Below are 27,193 nucleotides of genomic sequence, written 5' to 3' on the forward strand. Positions count from 1 at the left end.
AACAATACAAAAAATGCTTCCTAACCACACCGCACTGCTCAAATGACAATAATGTAACTTTTTAGTTTCAGAGATGTGTGGAACATTCTAATGTCATTCTATCGTCAGCTGACAGGCCAGAATCAATTTCCGCTTTTTCAGCTTTTCCAAATTTCCCTGATATTTTATACTCTTCAAATGTGACAATGTAACTTTTTAGTTTCAGTAATGCGTCGAACATACAGACGTTGTTCTATTATCAACTGAGAGCCCAGAATCAATTTCCTCTTTAACAGCTTTTCCGAATTTTCCTGATATTTTACTCTCCTGACCTCCTATCAAGTAACTATTTGTTGGGTAACAACATAAACCTCAATAAGTGGGGCAATTGATCGACTGAATATATCCATAGTACTGGCAAAATTAATCCTACTGATTCCTCTCTTCACAGTCATCGTTTTAGGCTGCAAAGGCCTCTGTCAGTCCAAGAAAGAAGTGAAATATTACTTGCATTTAGATGATGCACAAGTGAAGAGTTGTTCCGGTAAAATACAAACTTTTATATCCAGACTGCCACCTGGTTGACAGACCTACCCTCTTAGTTCTTTGGAATATCATATCCTTCAAGTAGATGGGTTGGGTAACACTTTTGGTTTTGGCTTGATTTCGACTTCATTAACACTACGGACAAATATGGCATCTGGTTCATGACTGCAAAAGATAAAGGCAATGGAGGTTACACAAAAGCCAAACACAGAGAGAGAGAGAGAGAGACAGAGACAGAGATTCTTACGGTTTATCTCCCTCTTCATATGTATAACTCGATGCAACAGCTAAGAGCTTCCCATCTCTGCTGAATGACAAGGCTGCGATGCTTGTTGGGTATTTTGAGTACTGTAAGTTGAATGAGAGTGAAGAAAATAAAGAAAAACATAAATGTTAGTACTAAAGTGAGCATTGCCATCGTGAAGTTGAAGACATTTCAAATTCAGTGTGGGAAAAATACCTGATACAGCCTTTTTTTGTTGTTTCCATCCCACACATTGACATAACCATCACAACCCCCAGTAGCAAATGTACCATAGCTGCAAATTGAAATCAGTTTTGAGACAGATTTCGGGAAGAGACTGAAGATATTCAATCTATAGAAAATTGTAATAGATCCAACTCAATCATTCAACATATAATAAATCAAGAAAAGATAGCTCTGCCAGTGATGAACCTTGGCATTGATTTTCCTTCTTAACAAAACTTGAAAGACACAAAAAGGCCAAAGTAGCCAAATTCCAATAAATAACTGCTGGACACTAATCTCTTCATTGTGGATAAATGTATATGCAGCACTTACATGGGATGAAATGCAATTGAATTCACGGGGTAGACAATGTCCCTTCCAGCTTCAGATTTCCGATGACATTTGAACGCATACCTTCACATATAAACCATCATGCAGTAGACAATTATCAAGGTCTGCCTGTTTCATTCTCGCTGAATTCTTGATATGAGAAACTTACTCATTCAGTATTCAAATTGCCAGTAGAAGTTTTAATCCGCCAAATCATAATGAATTACACACATGTCAATGTCATTGCACTATGTCTCATTCTCTAACAAGTAATGTTTAGGAGAAATGCAAGCAGGTGATAGGCAGTTGAATCAGGAAGGTATCTTTCTAGTTTTCAAGTCAAATTGTGCAGATCAAATTAACTCGCTGGCAGCAATCGATATGTTCAGTGACATATAAATACAATATAAATGTCATGGAGCTCATACATACTTTTTGGACTGACCAGCCTCCGACAGATCAAAAAATTCCATTGCAACCCGACCTTCCACAGAGCTAAGAGCATAACCTGCAAATTGCAATTCGGTTAAACAAGATGACAAACTGAGAGTTGCATGAAAATAAGGTCAACAAGCTAAAAGAAGTGGAAAGTTACAATAAAATCATTTCTTAAGACTGCCTATCTCAAATAAAGTCAACTTCCTACTTATTATTCAGACATTCATTATTAGGCAAGAAAAGTGCGACCACTTCATTCTGGTCATTTGTGTTATATAAGCACAAAGCTCAACACAACACGGAGTACTTAAATTGTGTGGGTATGAGGCATCACTTGTTACAGACCAAATCTGCACCAGGTAAGTTACAATAGGACTTAAGTTCAGAAGTATCATAAGTTGTCAGAAAATCCACAAAGACATTATTGGAGAACTAAGAATTCAGGTCAAGACACTCAGATGAGTAAGGCATCCATCATATCCATCCCACACAGACCACCTTCAGCCAAAAAAGCTGGGCAATCAATGGAAATAGAATCTGCCACACTTCTCCTCATTGACGACAAGTGGTTGGAAACCAAAGAATTATAAAATACATCATGAACTGGATGAAAACCGTTACTCATGTTTACTTGTGCAATATGCTGATGTTTGACATCATTTGTTCTTCAAAAGTCACAACGTGAAAAAGAAAAACGCATAAACTAATTATGAACAGAAATCGCAAAATGTTATAATATGTAGTCAACAAGTATTCAGAAGCAAACTATCCTAATGATTCTTAATAAGGAGGTACAGGTGATTGATCACATGGCAGAGGGTATTATTGTATACCACATGTAGTCACACTGGTTTTTACTCAACAGAATGGCAATATCACATACAAATGCCATAACACTTCGTTGAACAGGGACCTTCAGAACTGAGATACATGTTTTTTCTGTTATACCTTTTAGTGTCTAATGTTTCCTTTCTTATCTATGGAGCACTAAATGATTGTAACAACTTTCCATGGTTAATTTAACCCGAAGCTTCAACTATATAAGTAACCGTAATTCGAAGAAATGAAGAGAGTTCACACCAGTAGTTTCCCACAAACAAGAAATTCCAAACACCTTCAGGTTTTAAAATTTCTTCCACTTTGGTTAGTAGCTATCCCTTCTTTTTCTGGTTTACCCCTGGGTACATATTTCTAAATGCAGGCACGTTGAAACCACAGGCAAGTATATATTTATTACATTTTTTGTGGAGATTAAAACTGCCTATTTCTTGTCAGAAATGCTTACTCTTTTTAAACAGTAAGAATTGCAGACTAAATCCAATTAGATTGTAACACCCAACCCACCCTCCACCAACAATGGATAAGCATCTGCCACCCACTGCAGCCACATAGAAGAAAAAAGTTGTTTATATAACAGGTTTAATATATAATTAGATACCAGTTCCATTGGGGTAACAACGAACGCATCTTGTTTGGTACTTCAATGAGGATTCCCTCCTCTGTTCAGGTTGAGACATATTCCGCAAATCATAGACATTTACATGTCTCCCAGCAGTTGCTACAACTAAGCGATTGCCAACAAGAGAGAGTGAATAAACACGCTCAGGTTGGGTATATGTTCCAAGTAAAGTGCGGTCCTGCCCACTTGCACCTCTAGGATCCCAGCACTTCAATGTTTTGTCCCAACTTCCAGTAATGACTTGTCCTATAATCATGACAACCGGTAATTACTTCAAATACGCAAGCAAGAAGATTGTGCTAGAACCAATCATTTTAAGTCAAAGGTCCTGAATTTTAAGCCAAATGCAATCAAATATAACAACAAAACATCAATTCTATCGTAATTTAGATGCTTATTTCCTTGGTTGTTAATTAAGTAGTTCAAAATATTCCTCCAATAAAAAAATCCAACAGATTCCTTCAGCTGGAAAAAAACTTTAAGGAATTATAGTGTTGAAGTTATCATTTCCACATGCTGAGATGAAAAATGGATCTTGCATGCATGATTTCACTTCATGCCATAAAAGGATTTAGCTCTCAACAATTTTCACAGGAAATCTAGGCATAATTATGCCATCATCTTAAATTTATCACTGTAAGATTGCTTGAGAAACCATTTTTTCTTAAAACGATAATTGAAGACATGTTTCAACTTGGGCAAATGCATGGACAAATAGAAATTAACCAGAACTAGAGGAATCACAGTATAATAAAAAACTATAAACTATAACCATTGATTGCTTATAAGCAGGATAAATATTTAGAACAATAAAAGAAATTGCAGATGTTATAATTTATAAACACTTGGAGAACATTGATATAGGTACTTATCTGACCCTAAATCCGCATCTCTTTCACAGAGGTTTTCCAGAAAACCATCAAAAAGCAGTAAGCATGAAAGTACCTTCTACTAACGATCATGGGTGGGGACTGGAATTAAGTGCATGCGACTCACACACATCATAAGACTAAAGAAGGAAAGGTCATAAATTGAATCTTAGGAAGGTTGGACTATGCAAAAGAATATAGGATCTACCCTAACATTATGAAGTTTAAGATAGACAGCGTGTCAGATAAGCAGGGGAAAAGATGACAGAGTTAAAGAGAAGCAGCAGCACCAGAAACCAATGAAGAAATCTGATCAAACATATGCTCAGATAAAATTACATTATAATGCATAATTAACTTGATAAAAAGGCACATAACTAGGAAGAGTTTTTTCTTCCCTTTTTGGGGGTACAATAAAACAGGGTTAGCACAAACAGAAAAAGAGTTGTCATTATGAAGTCCAACCAGTTGCAGATGAATATTCAACACAACGAACGGGTGCATCATGTCTTCCCAAAATATCCTCCCTGCCGTAGTTGAACACGAGCCTGGGCAATCAAAATGTAAAAATTATCTCCACAGACAGCAAAGTCTCCATTCAATTAAAAAAATAAAAACAAAATTCGTCTCTGTACTTCAAGATTGACTTCAATTGGGCCTCAGAGGTTCCTAAGCCAAAAAAATTGTAGCATCCACAAATAATAAACAGAAATCATGTAAATAAATAGTTGACTGTTTCACATTGGAAAGCTTTCTTTACACATAAAACACTGAAATATAGAAAATATACTACAGTTAAGAAATATTTGAATTCGATTTTTTTTTTTTAAGGCTGAGAACTAAACTGTGAGAAGAGACTCTTTAAAACACAATGGCCTGGCTATCTGATAAGGAACGTACTCCAAAACGAAAACTGCACTTCGTTTTCCTACAATGGAAAATCATAATCGAATGTAACTAACAAATGCTTTAAAAAGTAGGGGAAAAAAATCATATTCGGAGAATATCGGAACATCAAATTGCAATTCACAAAGAAAAGCATTTTGAACATAAAGCTTAAAATTTACTAATGATTCAACGATAATAGAATTACCTTCTCACGGTGTTGTCGGCACCGGCACTAAAGCCGGAGGAGTCATCGTGGAAGCAGCAGTCAAGTACAGCACCTCCGTGCATGAACTCTCCTCTCACAGCATTGGCACTCGCATCATACAACCGAACGCTCTGATTAATTGCAGTGCATCACAAAATAAAACAGCAAACACAATTTCAGATCTAAATACAACAATTTATCAAGCTTGTTGTCAATTTAAAAGACCGGAGCTTCGGTCATGAAGAAATTACCTTATCCCAAGAAGAAACAAGGAGGTGATCACTGTGAGTAGAGAAGCGAAGGTTTGTTATACCGTCAGCCGGAGGACTCGACAGCTCCCTTCCTGTGGTGACCTGCGGCGGCGCCGTCATTTCTGGCGGTGGTTAGGGTTCCAGACGGAGAGTGCGTGTGAGAGAGAGAGAGAGATAGAGAGGGAGGGATACAGGTAAGAAGTCCAGAACGTTACAAAGAGAAGGAGAAAATTGGGGGGAAGAGTTTTTGAAAATTGATGCTCGCTGCTGCTGCGGCAGCTGGCGTTGGTGTTGATAGTAGTCGTAGTGTTGAAGTGTGATTCTTTGCGGTAAGGCGTAGCTTAAAACTTTAAATTCAAACACTTGATTCTTGTTTGTTGGTACTAAATATGCTACTGTTTGAATCTTTAGTTGAGGTTTAATTACGACATGCCCCTCTCAAAATACACATTTCTCGTCTTGCCGTCCCCATATTTTTGTCTAATCAAATAAATTCCCCAATGTAAGCCACCAAATCCAAATCAAATCTAATTTAGTCCTATTTCACTGGAGTTTTAAAAAATAAAATTCCAATTTAGTCCCATGAGTTACAAAACTATAGATTGCTACAGCAAAATAGTAGTATAAGGAGAAAAAATTGCTTAGTGAAATTAATGATTTGTAAACAAAGAAACTCTCAAGTCTTAGGTGTTATAATATTTTTCACGCACAAGTTTAATTGACTTTGTTGAAGGTATATTTCTACTCATACCACTCTACTTGTGGACGATGAACCTTATACTTAATATTTTTTTCTTTTAATTGCAGCATGTGTATTTCAAAATAACGAAAGTGAGTTAAATATGATAATATTACAAGGTAACTTGTATTAGATTTTAAAAAAATTGAAAAGTAATGAATGGGTAATATTTCCAAGTAATAATAGGTATTTCCAACTGGACAACAACTTAGGGAAAGTAATAAATGGATAATATTTTCCAAGGAGCTTTTCTTTCTGTTCTCTTTTTTTTTGTTCAATAACTACATAGAAATGAGACATAAAAAAAGTTTTAATGAAGCTTTTCTTTTATATATAGAATATTCTATCGAACCTTAATGTGTAAATGGTCATCTAACCAGACTCAAGGGCCAGAGCAATGGTAAATATTTTTTTTTTTTGGGGGTTCAAACGTCAATATTGTATTATAGAGTAGCAATTTACATAGGTTGGGCTAGCACCACCTCCTAGATTGGCAAGGCCTTAAACCAGTGAGCAAGCTACGGTGGCTATGTAGTAGCTCATTTTAGTCACTTTTATCCAGGTGGATGGCAATGAGCGCCCACAAACAAGCCCAAACCAACCCTCAGGCTCAGCCCATTGTTCACCAACACTTGTCTCTCGCTTCTGTCCGGAGCAACAAAGAAGAGAAAAAATAGCAACTGCCAGGTGGTCGACACATTAGACGATCCAAACTCCACTCTCTCTCTCAGCCTCGGCATTAAACTGAAACGGATCCAGTACAATAGCCACCGCGCCACCCCATAGGCCATACCTCAGTACATACGCTCCATCACCGTTAAACGCAGTAATACTAATAATCACACCTTGGAAATAAACGTTTCTGATTTACTCCCATGTTTTTACATTTCACTGGTCACATCCTACCACCGAGCATCATCGCTTGCCAATCCCGATTAAAGGCTAAAACACCATTCGTTCTTTTAAGTTTTCCCACTCTTGAGCTGAAATTTTCGGACATATTTGATTTATGCTCAAGCTAAAACCCTAGAATTTCCCAATCGAATCCCCCTTCCCCAAATTCAGTCCTCAATTTTGCGATCTCGAATTTATATATATCACAGCCTCTACAGTCCATGCAATGGTGGTCTGTAAATGCCGCAAGGTACTCACACCGCTCCCTATTTTATATTTCAACCTCCCTCATTTACATTAATTCTCCCATTTTAGATCAGATCGGTTTTTCAATTGATGATTTGGAAGACATTCTTCGTAAAATTCAGTGCCTAGAATTTTCTGCTTTGCTTTATTGGATGGATAGGGATTTATTTGTTAGCTCCTAGTTATTCGTCATGAAATCAATTGTGCAAAATCCTTTTCTTTTTTCCTTTTTTTTTGTTCGGGGGACAGTGGTTTCTCTAGGTACATTATACTATATTGCTTCCGCTTACAATTCTTTGGACATTTTTCTTTGTGCTAACCAGTTGTGATTCTTCTCTTGTTTCTAGGCGACTAAATTATACTGTTTTGTGCACAAGGTTCCTGTTTGTGGAGAGTGTATATGCTTTCCCGAGCATCAGATATGCGTGGTATGATTTTGAATTATTGTAATAAAATCTGGCTCGTTTATTTTTATTTATTTCTGCAAACTCTATGCTTGGTATTAGTCCAGTTCTATGTCTCATGGTTCTGTAAGAATTATTGCTTTTCGGTCAATTTATATTTCTCATTGGTGTAATTACCAGTTTCCTAGTCTAACTAGGTAATGCTATTGGAGAATTCTCCTACTGTTCAATAATATTTTTTTTAATTGTGATGTTCAGCTTTGAAATATTTCTTATAAATGGAGAATCTGGAACGGTTTTGGGAAATCTTATTTTAATACTAAATTGTGGGTTCAGTATACCCTTTCAATTTGATAGAGGACAACGGTGCTTCGTACACAGTTGTTAAATTTTAAAGGTGATGAATCATTGTCTGGGCTACAACATGCATTGAGGAAGACATGTGGTGCTCATATATGTGAAGTAACAAAATGTTGTTGAGGCATGTTTTTTGTGTACCATAGCCCAATATGCGGGGAATTTGAGGCACACTGTCGTTTCAAATTTGATGATATGCATTTCTTACTGCCTATATATCTTCCAATTTTATTTCAGAATTACTGATGCAATTCTGTGGTGACTTCCCTTCTTCTCCTGGCATTCACCCATGCTTATAAACCATATATGTGTATTTCTACTTCAGGTCCGTACCTACTCAGATTGGGTAATAGATGGAGAATATGATTGGCCTCCAACATGCTGCCTTTGTCATACTGTCCTTGAAGATGGAACTGACTCTCAAACTACTCGATTGGGTTGCCTGCGTATGTCTTCATGCAATTGAATTTACTTCTATCCTGTTTTCTTTGGATTGGGATCTTGGAAAGGTTTCTGTACATGCTGTTAACATGATTGCCTTATCTAGATGTTATACACACAAGCTGCTTGCTTTCGCATATTAAAGGGTTTCCCCCTCACACAGCTCCTGCTGGATATGCTTGTCCAGCGTGCTCAACTTCGGTATGTCTATACTCTTCAAAATTTTCTAAAGCTCTTCCTTCTGTATGCAACATCGATGTCAAAAACTGAAATATTGAAAGTATTGAGAAATTTCAGATTTTGCATCTAATGGTAGTTTTTTATCATTGTCTTATGGGTGTTAACAAGAGGTTTACATTTTGTTGTTTGCTTTGCATTGTGACGTATAAAATGGAGCTTTGCATATTGCATGGACCTGAATGGCCCTAGTTTTTTTTTTTTTCATTTACTTTTTTAAGTGAAGGAATCTAGTCTGAAAGTTGCCTGCTTATGATATTCCTACTGCTGCACGTGATGCTTGAGCTCACTTGAAAGCTATGTCCTAACTTTTTACTGCTTGCCATATGATTATATGTGGGATACTTTTTTTTCTTTTTTGCATGTGGGACACATCTTGGTACTAAATCATTTTCATTGCTTAGCTATTGTTGATTAATTTTGGTAGAAATTATTTTGTTAGCAGATAGACGTACATATTTATAACTAAATTGATTATTTTGTTAGCAGATAGACGTGCATATTTATTCCTACATTGATTAATTCAGTTCTGCATTGTGTTCATTTGGAAGCTGTCCTCAAGTTTTGAGGTGTTGGATGCATGTAAAGCGGACGCAGGGTGAGCACAAGGAGCATGAATATGAATTTTGGTTGATTATAAAGTAAAATTTTTTAAGAGAGTATCCTTGTCAAATGGAAGTGACGAAACATTAGGCAAATACTAATTTAATTTAAAGATTTTGAAAAATATAAGTTATTACATCCTTGTGATGGGAATTTCTTAACATTATCTAAGATGTGAAATTTGCCAAATCATACCACTTAGGAGTTAGGACCAAGGATTTGAGAAGATAGGTTCAATGTTAATTTCATTGCAGTATCATTCTAGGATCTATTGCCTCTGCTGCTGAAAATCTTATGACACCAGTCTTTGGACAGGGCGTATTGCAGCTGCGTAACCATTTTCTGTCTTCTGATTCTTTGATACCAGCAAAAGAAAAATGTTTATTTTATTCTGGGGTCAATGTGTGGGTCACAGAAAAAGCATTATAACAGACTCTGTTCATTTTGTGTGTACTGTCTACTGATCTTTTCATGCACTTTGGTGCTGCAGATATGGCCTCCTAAAAATGTGAAAGATTCGGCATCTCTTCTTCACTCAAAGCTTAAAGAAGCTATTATGCAGGTTAAAACTTGATTTCCACTAAATTATACCAAGAAACTGCTCTGCCTTTCTGTGTGTGAATGTGTTGGGGGTGGTGTTTAGCGTTTTTTTTTTTTTTTTGTTGGGGGGGAGGGGGGGGGGAAGGCTGTGGATTGGGTACTTTCAGACATGCATGCCTAGAATGCTAGTTACTCGGTTATAGCAGAAACAAAGTATGCGTTAAGAGATTGAAAATTTTGTATGACTTGTTTCCCTTTGTGCTGCGTAAATGTGCAGGAAGATGTGTTAGTGGATAATTTTTGTGTTTGGATACTTAATTGTGGAAAAAGTTTCTTAACAACCTCTAGCTCCATCTTTGAAGGGTTGGAGGAGTTAAGAGAACTTATCTGCAGTGAGAAATTGTATCAAGCTGATGATACATATTAAAATCCAAGTAGCAGAAGACAACTGTATAGTACATTGATTTCTGAAGGCAATTTTGTTCTTTGAAGGGGAACTATTTTGCATGTTTTCTCTTTCATTTTGTGGTTGCAGATTGATGACTGAGACAATTGAGTTTATATAACTCAGTCTTTTTTTCTTCCTTTGTTGATTAATTTTGGTTAGACATTTGGGCCTTGAGCGTATTGAGTTTTGGGTGAATAACCCACAACCAAGTGTTTTTGACTGAGTAAAAAAAGAGGTAGATGTGAAAGCTGAGAAAGGCATGTCAGGGAACCCAAATGCTCATAGATCTCTAATCTTTATTTATTTTTTTTTTTTCGGGGTGGGGTGGAATTAAAAATAAAATATTACCTTTTGACCTGGATACAGAAGCCATGGATTTTGTTGGGGAGAGGGACAGTTACAATCTTAAGGAACAATTTTGGTGCTTTTATTGAATGAAAATGTTTTTTTTTTAAAGTCTGACTAAAAATGTAAATTTTAGACATTATAATGTTGTTTTGGAGAGAAGATGGGCCTATGTTTAATGTGCTTAATCCACAGGGGACTCATGGTTGATCAGAAAAATTTTTGATGCATTTTGATCTTACCCTAGATATGTGCTTCTTTAATGCAACATTTTTTAAAGCTATCAGTAAGAATTCGATATGTTGTCATCCTCTACTTTTGACCTTATGAAGTTGTGAAATAGGTACATAATTACCTATTCAGTTTCTATATTTCGAAAATCATGGCTCTTAGATTGAATTTACTGTTGTAATAGGCTGAAGCTAAGCATCTAGGTTTCTCCTTGTCAAATTGCTGTAAGAACTTGCACCTAATCATACTGTAGGAAGAAAAATCTTCTTCTTTTTTGCATCTTAATGTGTCTTTAAGGTAGACGAGCTCACTTTTGCTTTCCACTCATTCCTGAAACATAATGTTGTTTATTTGTGCTAGGGGTCATAATAGAAGAATGGCATTTGGAGTTATTGAATTTTCTATGGTTTCATGCAGACTGGTTTGGAGAAGAACTTGTTTGGAAACCATCCAGTTTCATTGCCTGCAACAGAGTCCCGGAGTCCTCCCCCTGCTTTTGCCTCAGATCCATTAATAACAATGGGCAAGAAAGAATATGCTGCAGGCTTGACGCCTTCAGTTGGCAAAGATTCTGAAATTGTGGACATTGTGGAGATTGATGACCCTAGTTCAGCGTCTCCTCCTCTATCTAATCACGAATCCACTCTAATGAAAAGTTCAAGTCCACCTGGGGTAAGAGTGTTTTGCTTTTTGCCTGATTTTTACATGTCATGATACTTTTTTTCCTTCTCATATGTGCTATCTTATGTTAGGCTGGTGCTACAACCCGAAAGACTGCAGCTCAGGTTGAAAGGCAAAATTCTGAAATTTCATATTATGCTGATGATGAAGATGGAAATCGCAAAAAGTACACACGAAGGGGTGAGTAATGATATTTTCAGTTAACGGTGTGACAGTGAAGCATTTATTATCCTGGCAGGTTGAGAATTTTCTTCCTTGCTTTGTATATTTGTGGGTTTGAGTATTGAGTAACGCAATGAAGTGCAGTCTTATTTATTTTTGCTTTACCATAGTATGAACAATTCGTTAAGGTAAGTTTTTTTTTCCTCTTTTTTAATCTGAAACATGTACATAGTTGAAGCTTATGATTTGGTGGAGATATGCTGATGGGAACCTGAAGGTTAAAACTAATGTCTCTCAATCACAGGAAACTTTCGCCATAAGTTTTTTAGGTCATTGCTACCTTTCTGGTCAAGTGCATTACCAACTTTACCAGTGACTGCACCACCAAGGAAAGATGCATCGAATCTAGATGATATTCCAGAAGGTCGCCCAAGACATCACAAGTCCTCGAGGATGGATCCGAGAAAACTCCTCCTCATCATAGCTATCATGTAAAGTTTCCTAAGTACTGTTTAATTGTCTCGGAATTTTTTAGCAAATCATTGCTGGACTGTAATGTTTTTATTCCCTTCGAGTTAAAGGACAACACTTTCATTGGAACTTTAAAGTGGTAATAGGAGATAAATGATGGAGTTGGTGAGTACTTCAAAATACTAACCAGAGAATTAATGTTTCACTGAGATGGCCTCAACCCCTCAATTCAGTTCCCCATAATTTGAGTCAGAAGCTTGTCTTAGACTGGAAAAGGGAGTACATATACATGTTGTAAAGTTTCACAAGTATTTGATTTAGGGTGACAAGTTGAGCAGTAAAGGGTAAAGTTGACGTGGTGCAATTGTAGGATAGTGGTTGAGGCACTCTGCATGAGTGTACTAACACGGAGCAGGGTAGCCTGCCCAAAGGCTTTGATCTATAGTAAGATTTTGCTGCCATAGTTTAGTTGACAGACTGTAGAACCTGGTCTCTCATTGGTCCTCTCGTAGCCTGGCACTTGATATGCATTTTAAGTTCTTGGATCACTAATAGATTGCGGCATTTTATTCACTTTTATCGCTATTTTTTAACCATGACAAGACCACGTTTTCCTCCTTTGTGCAGGGCCTGCATGGCAACCATGGGAATTCTGTACTACAGGCTTGCGCAACGAAGTTTTGGGGAGGAGCTACCTGATGATGAGCAGCGATAATCTTCTTCTAGGGTTGTGATGGTGGATCAAGATCTCAGATTACCTTTAAGTGTAAACTTTTTGGTTCTTTGAACCTCTTCTTGTTTCCTTGTGGTTCTCCTTCCTGAGAATTGTGGCTGGCATCCTGTGGAACCTACAAGTCTTTGACTATAGAATCAGTTTTTGAAAATGGTTCATCTGGCGACACAAAAGAATACCTATCCTTCCCATGTTCTCTACCTTCCGTCACTGTTGGTCTTGTTTGTTTATCGTTTTCCAGTGATTGGTCGCTTAGAGTCAAAATGGAATATCAGGTGAAGAGGAGCAGGTCTTTTTGTTCATGATTTATTTTGTAATTATTAATTTCTTTTGCTCCTACAAAGGGAAAAAAAAATTCTCAGTTTTTGGCTGACGATCAAGCAATACATTAAGCTGTACCATCGGAGTTTGTTTGAAATGTTTCGTCCTCTTTACCTTTTTCTATCGCGTTTTGACTGAGGTACAAGTGAATGTCTTTGAAGAGTTTGTCTTGTGGTCCAAATTGCCAAAACTGCTTGGAAATTCTTGGATAGCTCAATTTTGTCAAATAGTAATATTTTGATTGTGTCATAAATATATTTTTTAATTTATTTTTTTTTTATATTTTTAATTATTTATTTATTTCATATCACAAAAAATATTATTGTAATTATTTCAACAAACACTCCAATTGTTTTTCTGGTTATTACATGTGGTGAGTGTTATCTCTATTGGTTTCCTCTAATATTTGCCTATGTTCTGTAGCACCTCCTGATAATTGCCCGTCACGGCCAGAAATGCTTTGGAGACTCTGCAATCTCGTAATTTATCTGTCATTTTCGTGTACGGGAGGTATGGCTCATGTTCGTTTTGAAGAAAAAAAAAATGTTTAGTTCATGTGCGCATAGTTTATTACTATTTGACCCTGAGTATTGAGTATCTCTAGATTAACTTAAAATTTTTATCGAACAAGTAGTTATAACGTACAAGCAAGTGCAAAGAAAAACTTTTACTTTTTCTCAAGAATAACAAAAAATTTCGACACGAATCGACATTTTGCATTATGCTATTATTCTCTTTAACCATTTTGATGCAGTACTGTGCATTATTCTCATCACCAACTGGACAAAGAAGTATTTCAATCAAATTTGCCCAATGAGATTTTTATTTTTCCCAAGCTGGTTTTTAATTGGAGTGTGTAAGGAGCTTAAGGCCATAACATAATTCTGGAAGAAAGCGTGATCCTGTTCTACACACGTACTAGCAATATTTATACCTGAATTATACATATATATATATATATATATATATATGTATATGTATGCATGTTATACATAATGGCCTTTATATTAGTGTAAGAACTGTAGATCGTGTAAGAACTGCTGGATTAGGTTCTGCTACATACTCTCTATAGGTAAATAGTACACAAAATTGGTGAAGGCCTCTCCGCGTGTTGAAAGCGTGCCTTGTGCCGGAATCCTAGGGATCCATAGACGCGTTTCTCTCAGCCTTCTCAATTCGGCCCTCCTTCCATTGCATGCGTGTCTTTGCCCTTTAATCCATCCGCCCGGGAAGAGGGTTGCCACTCAAAAACTGTTCACCTAAATAACCTCTTAAGATTTGTTCACCGCTCTAAAATTTTGTTCGCCTGAATAATTTTATTTTGTTCTTGTAAGTGAGAGAATTTGAACTTAAAATCTTTTATTTACAATTCCTCTCGCCTTACCGTCTAATCCAACGCTCTCTTAATTCACCTGAATAACTTAAATAACTATAACGTTTATTTTTTAAAGCAAAAAATAAAAAAAAACCCCTCTTAAGGAGCAAGTAATAATCTAAACTGACGAAGGTCTTTCAGTGACTTTAAAGTTTTTTTTTAAAAAAATACACCATCATGAGTCCAAGGGAAATACACATGTATACATTGCTTGCTGTGTTCCAAGAGTTATTGCATTCAAAAGGAGCAGATAGTTATGTTTAATTACTTCATGTCATTAGCGGTCCATCAAATACTGTACTACTTGTCCCTAGATTCTTAACATCACCGTCTAAAATTTTTATGGGAACAAAGAGATATAGATCCGATTCTCGTAATCTCAATCTCAGAAAACCACAATAAAATAGATGGACCCCAAAAAAAACCAAAAAAAAAAAAGAAAGAAGCTAAATACTACCAAATGATTACCGTGCTATGTCTCGCCGTCATAAATTGCATGTTAATTGCACATCCGGTTAAACATTCAGCAATACTACTAGGTTCATAGTCACCATTATCATCTCATCACTTTGGCGTAATCGAACTCTAAATGAGGTTAGAAACATGTGTCAACATGTGTAAGATCTCCGGAGTATATAGATACTGCATGCACTTTGACTAGCACTATATATAGCACACAATTCCAAGCTAATTAGAGATCGAAACCCGCCCCATTATGATCATAACCTACTTTGAAACTTGTTTCCGAGTTGTGTACAAAGTACAAACAAACCATGCAAACGCACAAGCAAGCTGTGATCCTCGATCCAAGCTAATAGCTTTTCAACCAAACCAAAACCCAAAGAGGAAGAGGATTAGACGCAGTGTCGGATTGAAGAAATTCCATCCATGGGATGATTAGAGCCATCTTTTTTGACGATGTCAATTTAAAGTTGACAGTTAAAGTCAAAATTCTAGCTTCCACCTCCCATTGCAAGATTATTAAAATGCTCATCACGCATCTTTCGCACATGGATTATTTGTGCAGAATCAACAGTTTGATGAAATTTAATTTGCTCTGCGCTAGTAATTAAATATATGTGTGACCAGATTCAATTCGCATACATGCATCTGCTAAACAACAAATACATGTCGACATCTCAATCGAATGGAATCTTGCGGGATATATATCTGCTGGGTGCAGCCTCAGAATACGTTTAGAGAGAACGTTGGAGGAGACAAGAAGCAGATGAGAAGACGATTGTGTCTGCTGATCTTTTAGATAGTTTTTAAGAGTTTCAAGACTCATCTCCACGTTCTACAGTACAGGGTCGTCTCCCTTCTTCCCATGGGCATGGGTGATGTTACACTTTTTCCTTTATCAATCAATTGACTGGCTAGTACATGTTTAAGAGAAATCAGTTTAGTTTTGAGTTTTCTAATAATTAATCATACATAGCAGTTAATCTCTTCTAAAATGATTGGATCATGGACTCTAATCATTCCTATTCAGTTTAATTAAACGTCTCTGATATGTCGAATTATTTCGAGCTTGGTCCCGATCTGAGTCGTACTAGGCCATCTACGAACACATTAAAAATATGGTTTTTCATTCAGTTTGCATCATTTAAAAATATTCTCACTGGCACACAAGAAAACGCCAATCCCACGAACACACTTCTCTCTTGGCGTTCGATACAGGTAGGTCTCTTTTTCTTCACTGTCCAATTAGTTGTCCATCAAATATTCGAGCTTCTTCTGCACGTCCATAAGCAGCCCCTTAGATCCCTCATCCTTTTTAGGGGCTCGCTAGCTTTCTTTCTAGCTTTGGAGAAGAAAATTACCGGTACGTGATATGGAGTCATTTGGAGCCATGGGATGTGGGGATTGGAGCTCCTTCAATGCAATCTACTCCAGTACTACTGAAGAGGCTGACTTCATGGCACGGTTGCTTGGCAACATTTCACTTCCAAATGACGTGCCAAACAGTTCTAATGCCAAATTTTCCTCCACTTACTGGCCTGCAAGTGAATCAGATGTAAACAAGGCCGTGTTCCAGGAAGATTCTTCAATCAATTCTTCAGATGACACTAGTGTTGATGCTGATGTGTGCTATTCTTTTTCACAAGGGAGCAGTTTCAGTGGCGAAGGCAGCAGCATTCTTTGTCCCTTGTCACAAATCTACTTTTGCAACAGCAACAGTATTATTTCACAACCGATTGTGACGAGAAATGATAGCTCGGTCTGTGCAGATTATGCTATGATGGAGTGCAAGAACAAAATGGACTCGTGTGATCATGAGATCATTCGTATAAACAATATCTTAATGGAGGAAGGGCGTGACTTCCTAAACCAAGATGTCAGCAGTGACTGCAGCATGGAGTCTGGCGAAAACGACATGCCTGAGGCTTTTTCTCGAGGAATGATTTTGCAACAAGGAAAGGATCAGCATGAAATAAATTCTCTCGCTTCAGAAAAATCACTAGAAGATGAATCAGACAACTTATTGGAGAGTTCTAAGAAAAGACCGTCAACACCTCTAGATGTAAGTAACAACCGTAATAGAAAGGATTGGAAGCATTTTGCAACCTGCATTTCTGACTGAGAAGTGCTACAGAAGAACGTGAAATTCTTTCCATCCATATTTTGTTCTGTGTCAGAATTGTAATCGAAAGTGAAATTGGAACTGTATCCTAACATTTTTTACAGGAATAATTAATTACATGCAGGGATATGTTTCTGTCTAGTTCTCTTTCTTATGACATCCTTCAATGCAGGTCCACAAGAATAAGAGAATGATAAATGCGAAGACCAACCATCAAAAGCTTCATCCTTATGACAGTAAGATTGCTGAAGGTGGCCATCCCGTGCTTTGCCGCCAAAGCTCGAGCAGCTGCCTCTCAGAGGATGACTCCAATGTTTTTCACGAGTCTAATGCAGGAGTATTACCAATCCCAGCATCATGTTCGGACTCAAAAGGAGCAATTACAGCATTCAACTTAAATGGCAAAACAAGGGCCAGCAGGGGCTCAGCAACTGATCACCAGAGCTTATATGCCAGGGTACGTACGAGTATACCTGCTATTCTTTGTTGTATCAGAAACTGTTTTGCCTCCATTTGTAAGTTGATTTGGAACATTGTCCTGAAAGATCTTCTTTGTTTGTTTTCTAGAAAAGAAGAGAAAAAATAAATGAGAGATTGAGAATCTTGCAGAAACTTATCCCTAATGGAACAACGGTGATCAAGTACATTATACATATATCAATGAATTTTATTGCGCTGAATCATTAAGTCATTGCCATCCGAGATGAAGAGAATCTGAGAACCAATTCTTCCTGATGGCAGGTTGACATTAGCACCATGCTTGAAGAGGCAGTCCAGTACGTGAAATTTTTGCAACTCCAAATCAAGGTATAAAGAAAGTATATATTATTTTCTTAGATGCGCCCCGTCAAACTTAATTAATCGGAGTGATTACCTGAAAATACAGAAGTGGTTCTTGAACTTTATACCTTCATATCAGAATCACCTCAGTCGTCATGCATGTTGCTCGGTCTACAGATTTGTTTTAAGAATTTAAGAATCAGGGAGGAAGAAGTGGGGATTTAAACTCAAAAAAAATAATTAATTTTTAAATCTTGGAGTTTCAAACTTAGTCTACAAGTTCATAACGAAACAGGAAAAAAAAAAAAAAAAAAAGCATTGCCCAAAGGAGCATTGTAACAACTCCGATAGTCTACTGGAAGCAAATGGAAAAAAGAAGTCATGAAATACGTATGTAAAAGAAGTGCTTTTATGGGGTGTGAAAAGAATAAGCTATGGTATGGCATATATATTACTATCTCAATTATTAATTCTCCCAGTTCTACCGTTTTCTTATATTTCCCTTATTGCTCCAGGTATAATATTTACTCCGAATTTTTTAGACAAAAACTATATATTTTTGCTTGTCCGTGACAAAAGGATATCACAGCGTTTGTAGTGTTACTGAATGGATATATTGTAAGCAAAGCGTGCATGAGGTTGGCCTAGGGTTAGGTACTGATTAGCCAACGACCTTTTAAAATTATGGAGGCAGTACAAAACTCTGAAACAAAATCGCATGTGCATAGAAAATTAATTCAAATGCCTATCCTCAAATACAATACTGGTGTTTCCATTTTCTAATTGTTCACAGCTCTTGAGCTCTGATGATCTATGGATGTATGCTCCCATTGCTTACAAAGGAAAGAACTTGGGACTGCTACTCTAAAATCCTGATCTTCCAAGACGAAATGCATGCATGCGTGGTGCTGGTTCCCCAATTTTGGTGTATCTTCTAGGATTTAAGTAATGAAGTTTCCATTGCGTTTGTCACTTCAAAAGATGACACATGATGGCTCGCGGGTTTTTTTTTTTTTTGGGGTTGAAATCCGTATCTGATTCTTGTTGGGAACAGCGGACTCTATTCAATTGCTAACGAAAAATTTAGGTAGTGGGCCTTGTGTTTGATCTTGGATTGATGATACTTTTTAATTAATCAAATCAATAGTAGTACATGAATTGATTAGAGAAGCGTTTCGCGCCAAAATTTGTTGTATTTCGGAACGTCCAAACCCTTTGCCTCCGATCGATCTTTATGCGCATCACAGAGCACCTACCCTTTACATTTTAAACCATCTTTCCAGAGCAATCAGATCAAAGTTGCCAAAAAAAAAAAGAGAGAACAAAAGATCCAGTTAAGGTCCATGCACTCGTATTTCTGTATCAGACATGACCGACCTGCTACTTCGTCTTCCAACCAAAGTCACTAATACCATTGGTGTTCACACAAGCTGAAGCAAGCATGATGCATTCCACAAAGGTTGGAGTAGGAATTCAATTTTGGAACCCATTCAACGTAGGCTCGACTTACTATCCCTTTGAGCCAAAGGAAATATCTTTCAAGCATCCGCAATGATCAATTTTATGATGTTGATACAACAATTTCACAACTTTCCAGATAAAGGTACAATGTCAAAGCCAATATAGCAGTGCAAATACATTAATCACTAGTATTGAGATATCATACTCTATCCCTAAAAAGTCAACCAAGATAACAAAGAAGAACGACACAAATTCTCATATTCTGCTACAATTTAACTCTTATCCGTAACTAAGAATGTTCGACTCTTCTTGCACCAAGAAGTCACGTTGGTGATGAGAGTACTGAAGTCCCCTACCAAGGCAGATGACCCAATCATTCCCTCTTTAGCTTGTACCAATATGAACTCGCCCTTTAGATAATTTTGATTTCCACAAATTATTCTCCAGTATATTTTACACAGATACAAAGTCTACCTTCAAGAACCCTGGTCGAGAAAGAAAAAAGTACAACTCTCCACAGCAACTGAAATTTCTACGTGCAATATCAGTAGTGTTTGTTTCAAGCACGATCATCACTCACATGATTTGGAACCTCATTTTGGCTGTCCAGGGGCATGTACTGTGCCATGATAGCCCTTATCTCCGAATCCATGTATGACTGCAGTTTAAATAAGAGATGGATCAAGACTTAAGTCCATAACAGGGCAACAAAAATGAGGAACAATGACGGAACAAAAGACTGTATTTAGGCATCTCTATGACCATATAAAACACTTCCATTAATGCATCTGATACTAATCATATGCTTAGAAATGATTTTCATCAAAAGTGCGTTTCGCTTTTACCCCATCTTCTTTGGTTCTATTATTCATAATTATTATTTTTTTTTTTAACATTTGATGTGGGACACCTTGGAAAACAGGTCCTTTTTCGGGAACTCCTTTCATCTTCTTGAGCGTCTATCAGATTATACTCCAATAGACATCATTGAATTACTCGTTGTATCCTTCACATCAATTTCCACTAACCAAAGACAACAAAAGAGTTAAAGGTCTACAAAACGCTCTCTGCCCAATGTGTGCCTCAGTCCAGGTATCACACTAAATCAGTGCTTAAGGCATCTGTTCAACCAAAATAACCACAACCTAACCAAGAGATCCAAGATTGGAGGAGATACAAAGCAGCAAACTTACCCTCCATCTGTATTTGTAGACAAGGTATGCTCCTCCACCTGCCATACCCAGCCCTATCAAAATGACCCAAACAGCAGCCCAACCAGACTTGACCTCAGTAGCCCGCTTACCTGCATTTGGCATTTCCGGTAACAATAGAAAGAGGTAACAAACATGAACAACCATAATGACATATAGATAGGGAGTCTTGGTTTGAACTCACTGATGCAAGTATCATGGTCCCTGATATACAACAGATCCCCACTACATGAACAATCATAACTTCCCCAGGTATTCTTGCAGCTACATTCAGCACACTGACAGGCTTTCTTTTCTTTGCATTCATCAACATCTGCATAGGAAGTGCAACTCATTCCATAAGATCAAACATTGAGTAAAACAACAAACCCATAAAACATGTTATAGAACTATAAGCTGGTTGTTTAAGATCTTTTTCTTTTGTACTTCTAATTTTCCCCCTTTGGTAGCCTTTCCCACAGAGCACTCGATTGTTGATCAATCACAGCCAAAGAAACAAGAACCTTCAAGCTTTGGCTGTGTGTGTGGGTTTCTGAGAGAGATAGAGGGAGGCATCTCTCACCTTCACAACTTTTCACGCCATCGCCTTTAAATCCTGGAGGACATGCACACTTTCCTCCTTCGTGATCCTGTTAAAGTCAAACAGATAATTATTCTGTGAACCAATTTGCAAAAGAAAGAATACTTGCTCAGAATCAAAATGGTTTCCTACCATACAAGCAGAGAAAGAGCGTCCATCTCGGGTATCCTGCCAACAACCTCCATTGTTGATTTTGCATCGCCCGGGCCCAGTTGCTGAAATGGTAAACTCAGAGAAATCAATAGCCAAAATAGAGCATGTTTAAAAGGAAAGCTTTCCAAACCATTAAGGGAACAATGACAAAGACAGACTTATGAAAAGAGCAAGGTAACAAACACCATCTCCAGACATGAGCTCATGTCATGTGTAGTAAATGCACAAGACATGAGATTGTCATGAGAATTAGAACCAGAGCATGAAATAGAACGAGCTACCAAATCTCCCTGAATTGTCAAAAGATATTGACTGTCTAGTTATCCAAACAGTTTTAAATGCCTATATAGTTGAAGCACCATTTTGCTCAGCATTTTTAAGGTGCATCAGGGAGGTGAAGAGAGCACAACTTCCCTTGAGTGACAATACAATGTAACTTATACCTACTAGTGTTTGAGAGAGACCCCTAAGAGTGCATATAAAATTAAGAATTATGTGAGATGGGTAGTTATTTGCTAAACAAAACTACCAAATTAAATATCTTTTTTTTTTTTTAATAAGCTTCGGGCTTTTTAGCCTTTGAAGAGATGGTTTACTTTGTAGGTGCTTATAGTTAATAATGGGGGGTAACGTGACATTGCAAAAATTGACAGAAAACGTTAACCCTGGAATGGGTCTCACACTTTATACAGTATCAATTAAGTGCACTCCAAAGGCAGATTTAGATGGTACTTTTAACTCAAGAAAGTTGTTAAGACACATCTAACTCTCAAACATACTTCAAAAGAAACCGTATACTATTTCATCAAATCCGCCTGGTTCAGTGAAAGAACAAACTAAAGATAAGCCAGTTTTCCATAAACTATCTTCTTGGCAGAGAAATGAAAAAGGAACAACTATTTACCTGCACAGGAGCTGTAACCATCCCCCCTAAACTGCACACCATTGACCACAGGGCATTCACAAACTCTCCCTCGAAATGTATCCTGAATTTTTGGAATAAGGTTAGACGTAGAAGACACAAAAGGAATTACAAAGAGCACCTTGTTCAAGTAAGAACCTTGCAGGCTGTAAGATTAGCTGCTTTGTCTTGCCAACAGCCACCATTGTTATCCAAGCACTCATTTGTCTCTACATCTGCAGAAAAGAAGATACTAACTTTTCATAAGCAATTATCAATCAACAACACTGTCGTTTAATGCTGGGCTTGGGAAGTTACCATTACTCAAACAAACAGCGGGCTCAGTAGTTTCTTCAAAACCAGCACAAAGAGCCTTCAAAACAGCACCTTTCGCCAGCTTGCCTGAAAAAAAAAAAAATCAATTCGAAGCAGAACAATTCGACTTTCTAACAGCTTACAAAACAGGCGATGAAACCAACCTCGGTACTGCCTGCTATTAACAACAAGGGTAGGCAAAATTGTCACATCACCTCTTGATCCTTTCCCAACCTGCAGAAGGACATTTTGCAAGGGAATTTCACAAGGTTGAACAGCTTCTCAATCTTCTAAGGATCCATATAATGAAAAAATTATGAATGAACTCATCTAAGTAAAGATCAGGCACTTACTTGAGCTTCTTGCTCTTCTTTTAATACAGAATTATCCGAATCAGCATCAGGGTCTCCCATACACTTCTCAATCTTTTTCAAATCAAGTCCTGCACAGAGAGTAACGTGAGTGATGGGTAAGCATCAGCGAGTCTTCAAAATTTCAGGATGAGACAAGTGATTGATTACCGAGAGATTTAATAACCATGTCCGCACATTCCTTATTGTATTTCTTTTCTTTCATAGGACATCTAATTTGGAAGTCAGTTACATAGTCCCACCAAATCCATGGCTTCTTGGTCTCATTAGCCACTCTGAAAACACACAACTGTCTCAAATTCTCAAGGACCACATCCTTTCCATCATAACCTGTGCTGAAATCCTGTTCAGGATCTGGAGCACAGTATCTCCCATGGTTAATACACTGGGACTTGCACTGTTTACTTACAGTGAATGCCTGAGGACAGTACCAAGTTATATAATGAGGAGTGAATTGAGTATAGCCGCCTTTCTCAAGAATCTGTGCAGCACCTTTGAAATCTTTCACAAAATTCATCAACATATCACATTTGAACCCACATTCATCATTGCTGTTCGTCCACAGCTCATACTCCACTCGATCATCTGGGTGGGGGACAGCTTCCCTCCAATCAAGATTTACACTTACCATCTCCCCTGCATTTATTGCCTTCTTTAGCTTTTCCCCAAAACTTTTCTCAATTAGTGCAGATGGTATCGTTATGTTCTCAATATACTTTGCAGAAGATCTTTCCTCTTCAGGTGAATCCATGGTTATTAGTGCTTCATCAACGTCATCTGCAACTAGTACTGCAGAAGCACCGGCATTTTGGGCATTCCATACCTTCAAAGCAAATAAGCAATCTGCAAAGTGGAACACCAATTCCTGAATTGATCAGAAATATGAACCAGTCTTCCAGTACGAAAATAGTTTGGAATTATCTCTCCTGACAAGGAATAAAAAGAAGCTAAACTAGAAAATTTAAGTAGTAATTAAGATAACACTCACAAGACTCTCACTTTCAGATAAGCTGACATGGCAAATAATCTTCTATATATCAAGATGAAAGAACAAACAAAAGGAATGACAGATATAACTATAAAACCCAACCAAATGTCCATGACCACACATGACATTCAAATCTAAATATTTAGCCGGAAATGATTGTCCTCCTATTGGCAACCCAAATCTAAAGCAAGGCTCAAAGAAATATTTAACCAATTACAGACAAAAAGCAGAATTCAGGCGCAGAAGGACCACAAAAAAATTAAGTATTCAAAAACCCCATAAGTCAAAAGTCAGACAACACAGGAAGAAAGCTGCACAACAATAACCTTCAGAAGAGACCAAAACAGTTGTAACTTATGCGAGAAAACAAAAAACTGGTTACCTCCACGACTCGCCAGTAAGTATAAAAGAACAATAAACATGTAAACAACAATCAAGCCCAGATTACTGTAGCCATCAAGCTTATAATCACTTTAGACGAGCGGAGAACAAGTAGTTTAACCAAACTAAAATAAGAGCACCATAATCAAAGCTAAAGAAGCTTATCCTACGCAAGCCACACAAAAGTCAAGAAACTGATCATATCAGCTCCAACTAAAAATTAACTAAGCAGCAAATCATCTGAAAAATAAACAAATTACCAAAGCATGAGATAAACAAACAAGCAAATTAATGCGGAAAAGGTGCATGATATGTTATACCTCCTCGATCAACAAGAAGAAAATTGGGCATAGCTCCAGACTTGGGCTTAAAAGAAGACCCAAAATCACTGAAAGTTTTGCAACCCTTTTGATTCTCCTTTGGAAAAACAACAGTCCCAGACATGCTCCCTCCATATTGAGGGATCCCAAAGTTCCCAATGGCACTATCATGAGTACCCTTGATACTATCCGGTGACGTCACTCTCAAACTGTTCTTCTCCACCACGAACCGACCCATCACTAATTGGGTCAAGTTCAATACCAAAAACCCTAGCAAGATTGCAGATTTTGACCTTTCATAACGGCCCATTTGCTCTGAATTTCCAAAATAAATAAAAACGGGAAGAAAACCAAAAAAGAACTCTTGAACGGAAACTGATGACTCAATTTACTTCTACAGAATTTTGTGTGCTGGTGGGGTTAAGTGGAAACTGGAAATTGGGTTTTGAGCTAGAATACTAGTACTGATTACTTCTGCTATAGTTTGGGTGAATTATAGGGTTTTGTTCTTGAATTTAAATGATGTCTCTCCAGCAAAAGTTGCAGCAGGGGAGACATTGAAAGCAGTGGTACCGTAAAATGCATTAAATATACTCTCCAATTAGTTCAGAATAAAAAATTCGATGAAATGATTATTTAGGATAATAATCTGAAGAGCAGTCACGTGGGATATTGTCAAGTGGGATATTTTTCACATTTTTATTTGTATTTTCTTTTCCTTTTCTAGGAATATATGGACGGGCACCTGAATAAGTAAATTTCTTTTTCTTCTCGTTGTTTTTTATTTTATTAATTTATGGTGCTAATATCTCATATACTTGTTCTTTTTTTTCATAATTAGTCTCAAATATGGTATAATACATGTGTGTGATTGTTTTTCTCTATTAATAATTAACTGATAATGAGTTCTATCTTTTTTTAGTGATAATTAAACACTTAGTTAAATTCCCTTTAGTATATACAAAATATAAACTATTTATAAATTGAGTTTTTTTTCTGGCATTTCAATAGGTTATGAATTGAGTTTGAAATGAAGCCAATTTTTTGTAAAATTACTTAAATTATTAAATAATTATTAATGTACACAAATATTAAAATAAATATTTTAAAACTATAATATTGGAAAGTTAAATATTAATTTGTAGGAAAGATAACCAAAAATAAAAGAAACTTTTCAAAAAATATCCTAAAAATATTCCACATTGGAATTTACCTTCGTTAGTTTTTATAATCATAAAAACTAACTACAAGAATTTGAAACTTACGTGCACAACATACACAAGATTTTGTGTAATAATAACTATAATAAATATATATTTCAAAACTATAATTCTTCTTTTCTTCCTCTATTTTATTTTATACATTATCATTATATTCTCATCCAATTATAACTTATATAATAAAGATATATTATTTACTCTACGTCGATGTTGTGCTAATATAAAGTGCTTTCATGAAATTTTATAAAAATTTGGAAGTATATTTGTTTTATATTTAATTGAATTCACACATCATTTATCTTAAACATCTAGTTGTAACTACTTAAATTTAAGGGATCATATTGATCGAAACTTCAAATATTAGGGACAAGAAATGCACGTTCAAAATTTTGACCGACACCAATTTAATTTTGACTGTTAGTTATTATGATTTTCTGTTACTATCTTAAATTTCCCTAAAATCTGAAATTTCGAGGACCAAATTTAGTGGTTGACCTGGGAACATCACAAGGGCCAAAACTAATGATTAATTGATAAATTTGGGTGACCCTTTTTCCGATTGTGAACTTGGATGCCTAATATCGAGTAGCGTGCCTCCTAAAAGGTGAGAGATTAGGCATTAACAATTCGCTTAGGGTTAAAAATAAAAAAGTCCCATGTGATATATTTAATATACAGAAAAACTCTTCATGATTTTAAAACATACAAAACGACACCTTATATTTTAAATTAAATTGTAAAACTCACGATATCCGATAAACTTAATGGAATCCAATAAACTTAACGGAAAATTCAACGGGATCCGGTAAATTTAATGGTAAATTTAACGAAATCCGGTAAGTTTAACAGTCAAAACTGTCATTTTTCGTTAAATTTATCGAATTCTATTAGTTTACAATTTAGTTCAAAACATGGGGTGTTGTTTTGTACGTTTTGAAACCATTGGGAATTTTTTTGTGTATTAGATATACCATAGGGGATTTTTTGTTTGCAACCCATTGGTTTATAATCGATAATTACAAACATCTCAAGTAGACATTGCGAATTAGTGACTAGAACTTTATATAAGTACAGTTAAAACTTAAAATGTTTTGGATTTAAAATTTAATTAAAAAACCATTTTTGAATCCTCACGGGATTTTTATTATTATATTTCATGTTAGTCACGATGTGACATAATTATGATTTTGATTAGAAAGGACATAAGAAAAGTTGCTCACACATTATAATCACAAAATATATAAGTCATAAATACATAAGAGTACA

General features: G+C 36.5%; 4 protein-coding genes across 5 annotated transcripts; 2 read left to right on the top strand and 2 right to left on the bottom strand.

The window, feature by feature from the left end:
• Window positions 1–359: 359 nt before the first annotated feature.
• Window positions 360–5,790, bottom strand: LOC113731520 (mitotic checkpoint protein BUB3.1). 2 transcript variants are annotated; one of them, XM_072074856.1, is made up of 10 exons: window positions 5,435–5,703; window positions 5,184–5,314; window positions 4,556–4,638; window positions 3,201–3,467; window positions 1,757–1,832; window positions 1,328–1,408; window positions 986–1,064; window positions 773–873; window positions 557–690; window positions 360–455 (listed from the first exon to the last, which is right to left on the bottom strand). In XM_072074856.1, the coding sequence occupies exons 1-9, from the start codon at window positions 5,552–5,554 to the stop codon at window positions 603–605; spliced, it is 1,026 nt and encodes a 341-aa protein (XP_071930957.1). In that variant the 5' UTR covers window positions 5,555–5,703; the 3' UTR covers window positions 360–455; window positions 557–602. The 2 variants fall into 2 exon arrangements, with proteins under 2 accessions (XP_071930957.1, XP_027112630.1); XM_027256829.2 differs by having other exon boundaries at window positions 360–690; window positions 5,435–5,790.
• A 1,097-nt stretch (window positions 5,791–6,887) lies between these two features.
• LOC140035127 (uncharacterized) lies at window positions 6,888–13,117 on the top strand. Its single transcript, XM_072074857.1, has 9 exons — window positions 6,888–7,317; window positions 7,661–7,741; window positions 8,400–8,520; window positions 8,622–8,716; window positions 9,846–9,917; window positions 11,337–11,591; window positions 11,672–11,780; window positions 12,067–12,253; window positions 12,861–13,117. The coding sequence occupies exons 1-9, from the start codon at window positions 7,294–7,296 to the stop codon at window positions 12,946–12,948; spliced, it is 1,032 nt and encodes a 343-aa protein (XP_071930958.1). The 5' UTR covers window positions 6,888–7,293; the 3' UTR covers window positions 12,949–13,117.
• Window positions 13,118–16,446: 3,329 nt separating this feature from the next.
• LOC140035855 (transcription factor bHLH84-like) lies at window positions 16,447–19,035 on the top strand. Its single transcript, XM_072077241.1, has 5 exons — window positions 16,447–17,186; window positions 17,419–17,703; window positions 17,814–17,879; window positions 17,988–18,053; window positions 18,820–19,035. Exons 1-5 carry the CDS (start codon window positions 16,497–16,499, stop codon window positions 18,892–18,894), a joined length of 1,182 nt encoding a protein of 393 aa, XP_071933342.1. The 5' UTR covers window positions 16,447–16,496; the 3' UTR covers window positions 18,895–19,035.
• A 543-nt stretch (window positions 19,036–19,578) lies between these two features.
• LOC140035128 (vacuolar-sorting receptor 3-like) lies at window positions 19,579–25,266 on the bottom strand. Its single transcript, XM_072074858.1, has 12 exons — window positions 24,708–25,266; window positions 23,169–23,861; window positions 23,001–23,089; window positions 22,812–22,881; window positions 22,651–22,734; window positions 22,492–22,568; window positions 22,336–22,417; window positions 21,411–21,493; window positions 21,261–21,327; window positions 20,883–21,011; window positions 20,681–20,790; window positions 19,579–20,145 (listed from the first exon to the last, which is right to left on the bottom strand). The coding sequence occupies exons 1-12, from the start codon at window positions 25,015–25,017 to the stop codon at window positions 20,047–20,049; spliced, it is 1,893 nt and encodes a 630-aa protein (XP_071930959.1). The 5' UTR covers window positions 25,018–25,266; the 3' UTR covers window positions 19,579–20,046.
• Window positions 25,267–27,193: the final 1,927 nt, after the last annotated feature.

Source organism: Coffea arabica, chromosome 2c (assembly GCF_036785885.1).
Source record: "Coffea arabica cultivar ET-39 chromosome 2c, Coffea Arabica ET-39 HiFi, whole genome shotgun sequence".
In the NCBI taxonomy this organism is placed as follows: Eukaryota; Viridiplantae; Streptophyta; class Magnoliopsida; order Gentianales; family Rubiaceae; genus Coffea; species Coffea arabica.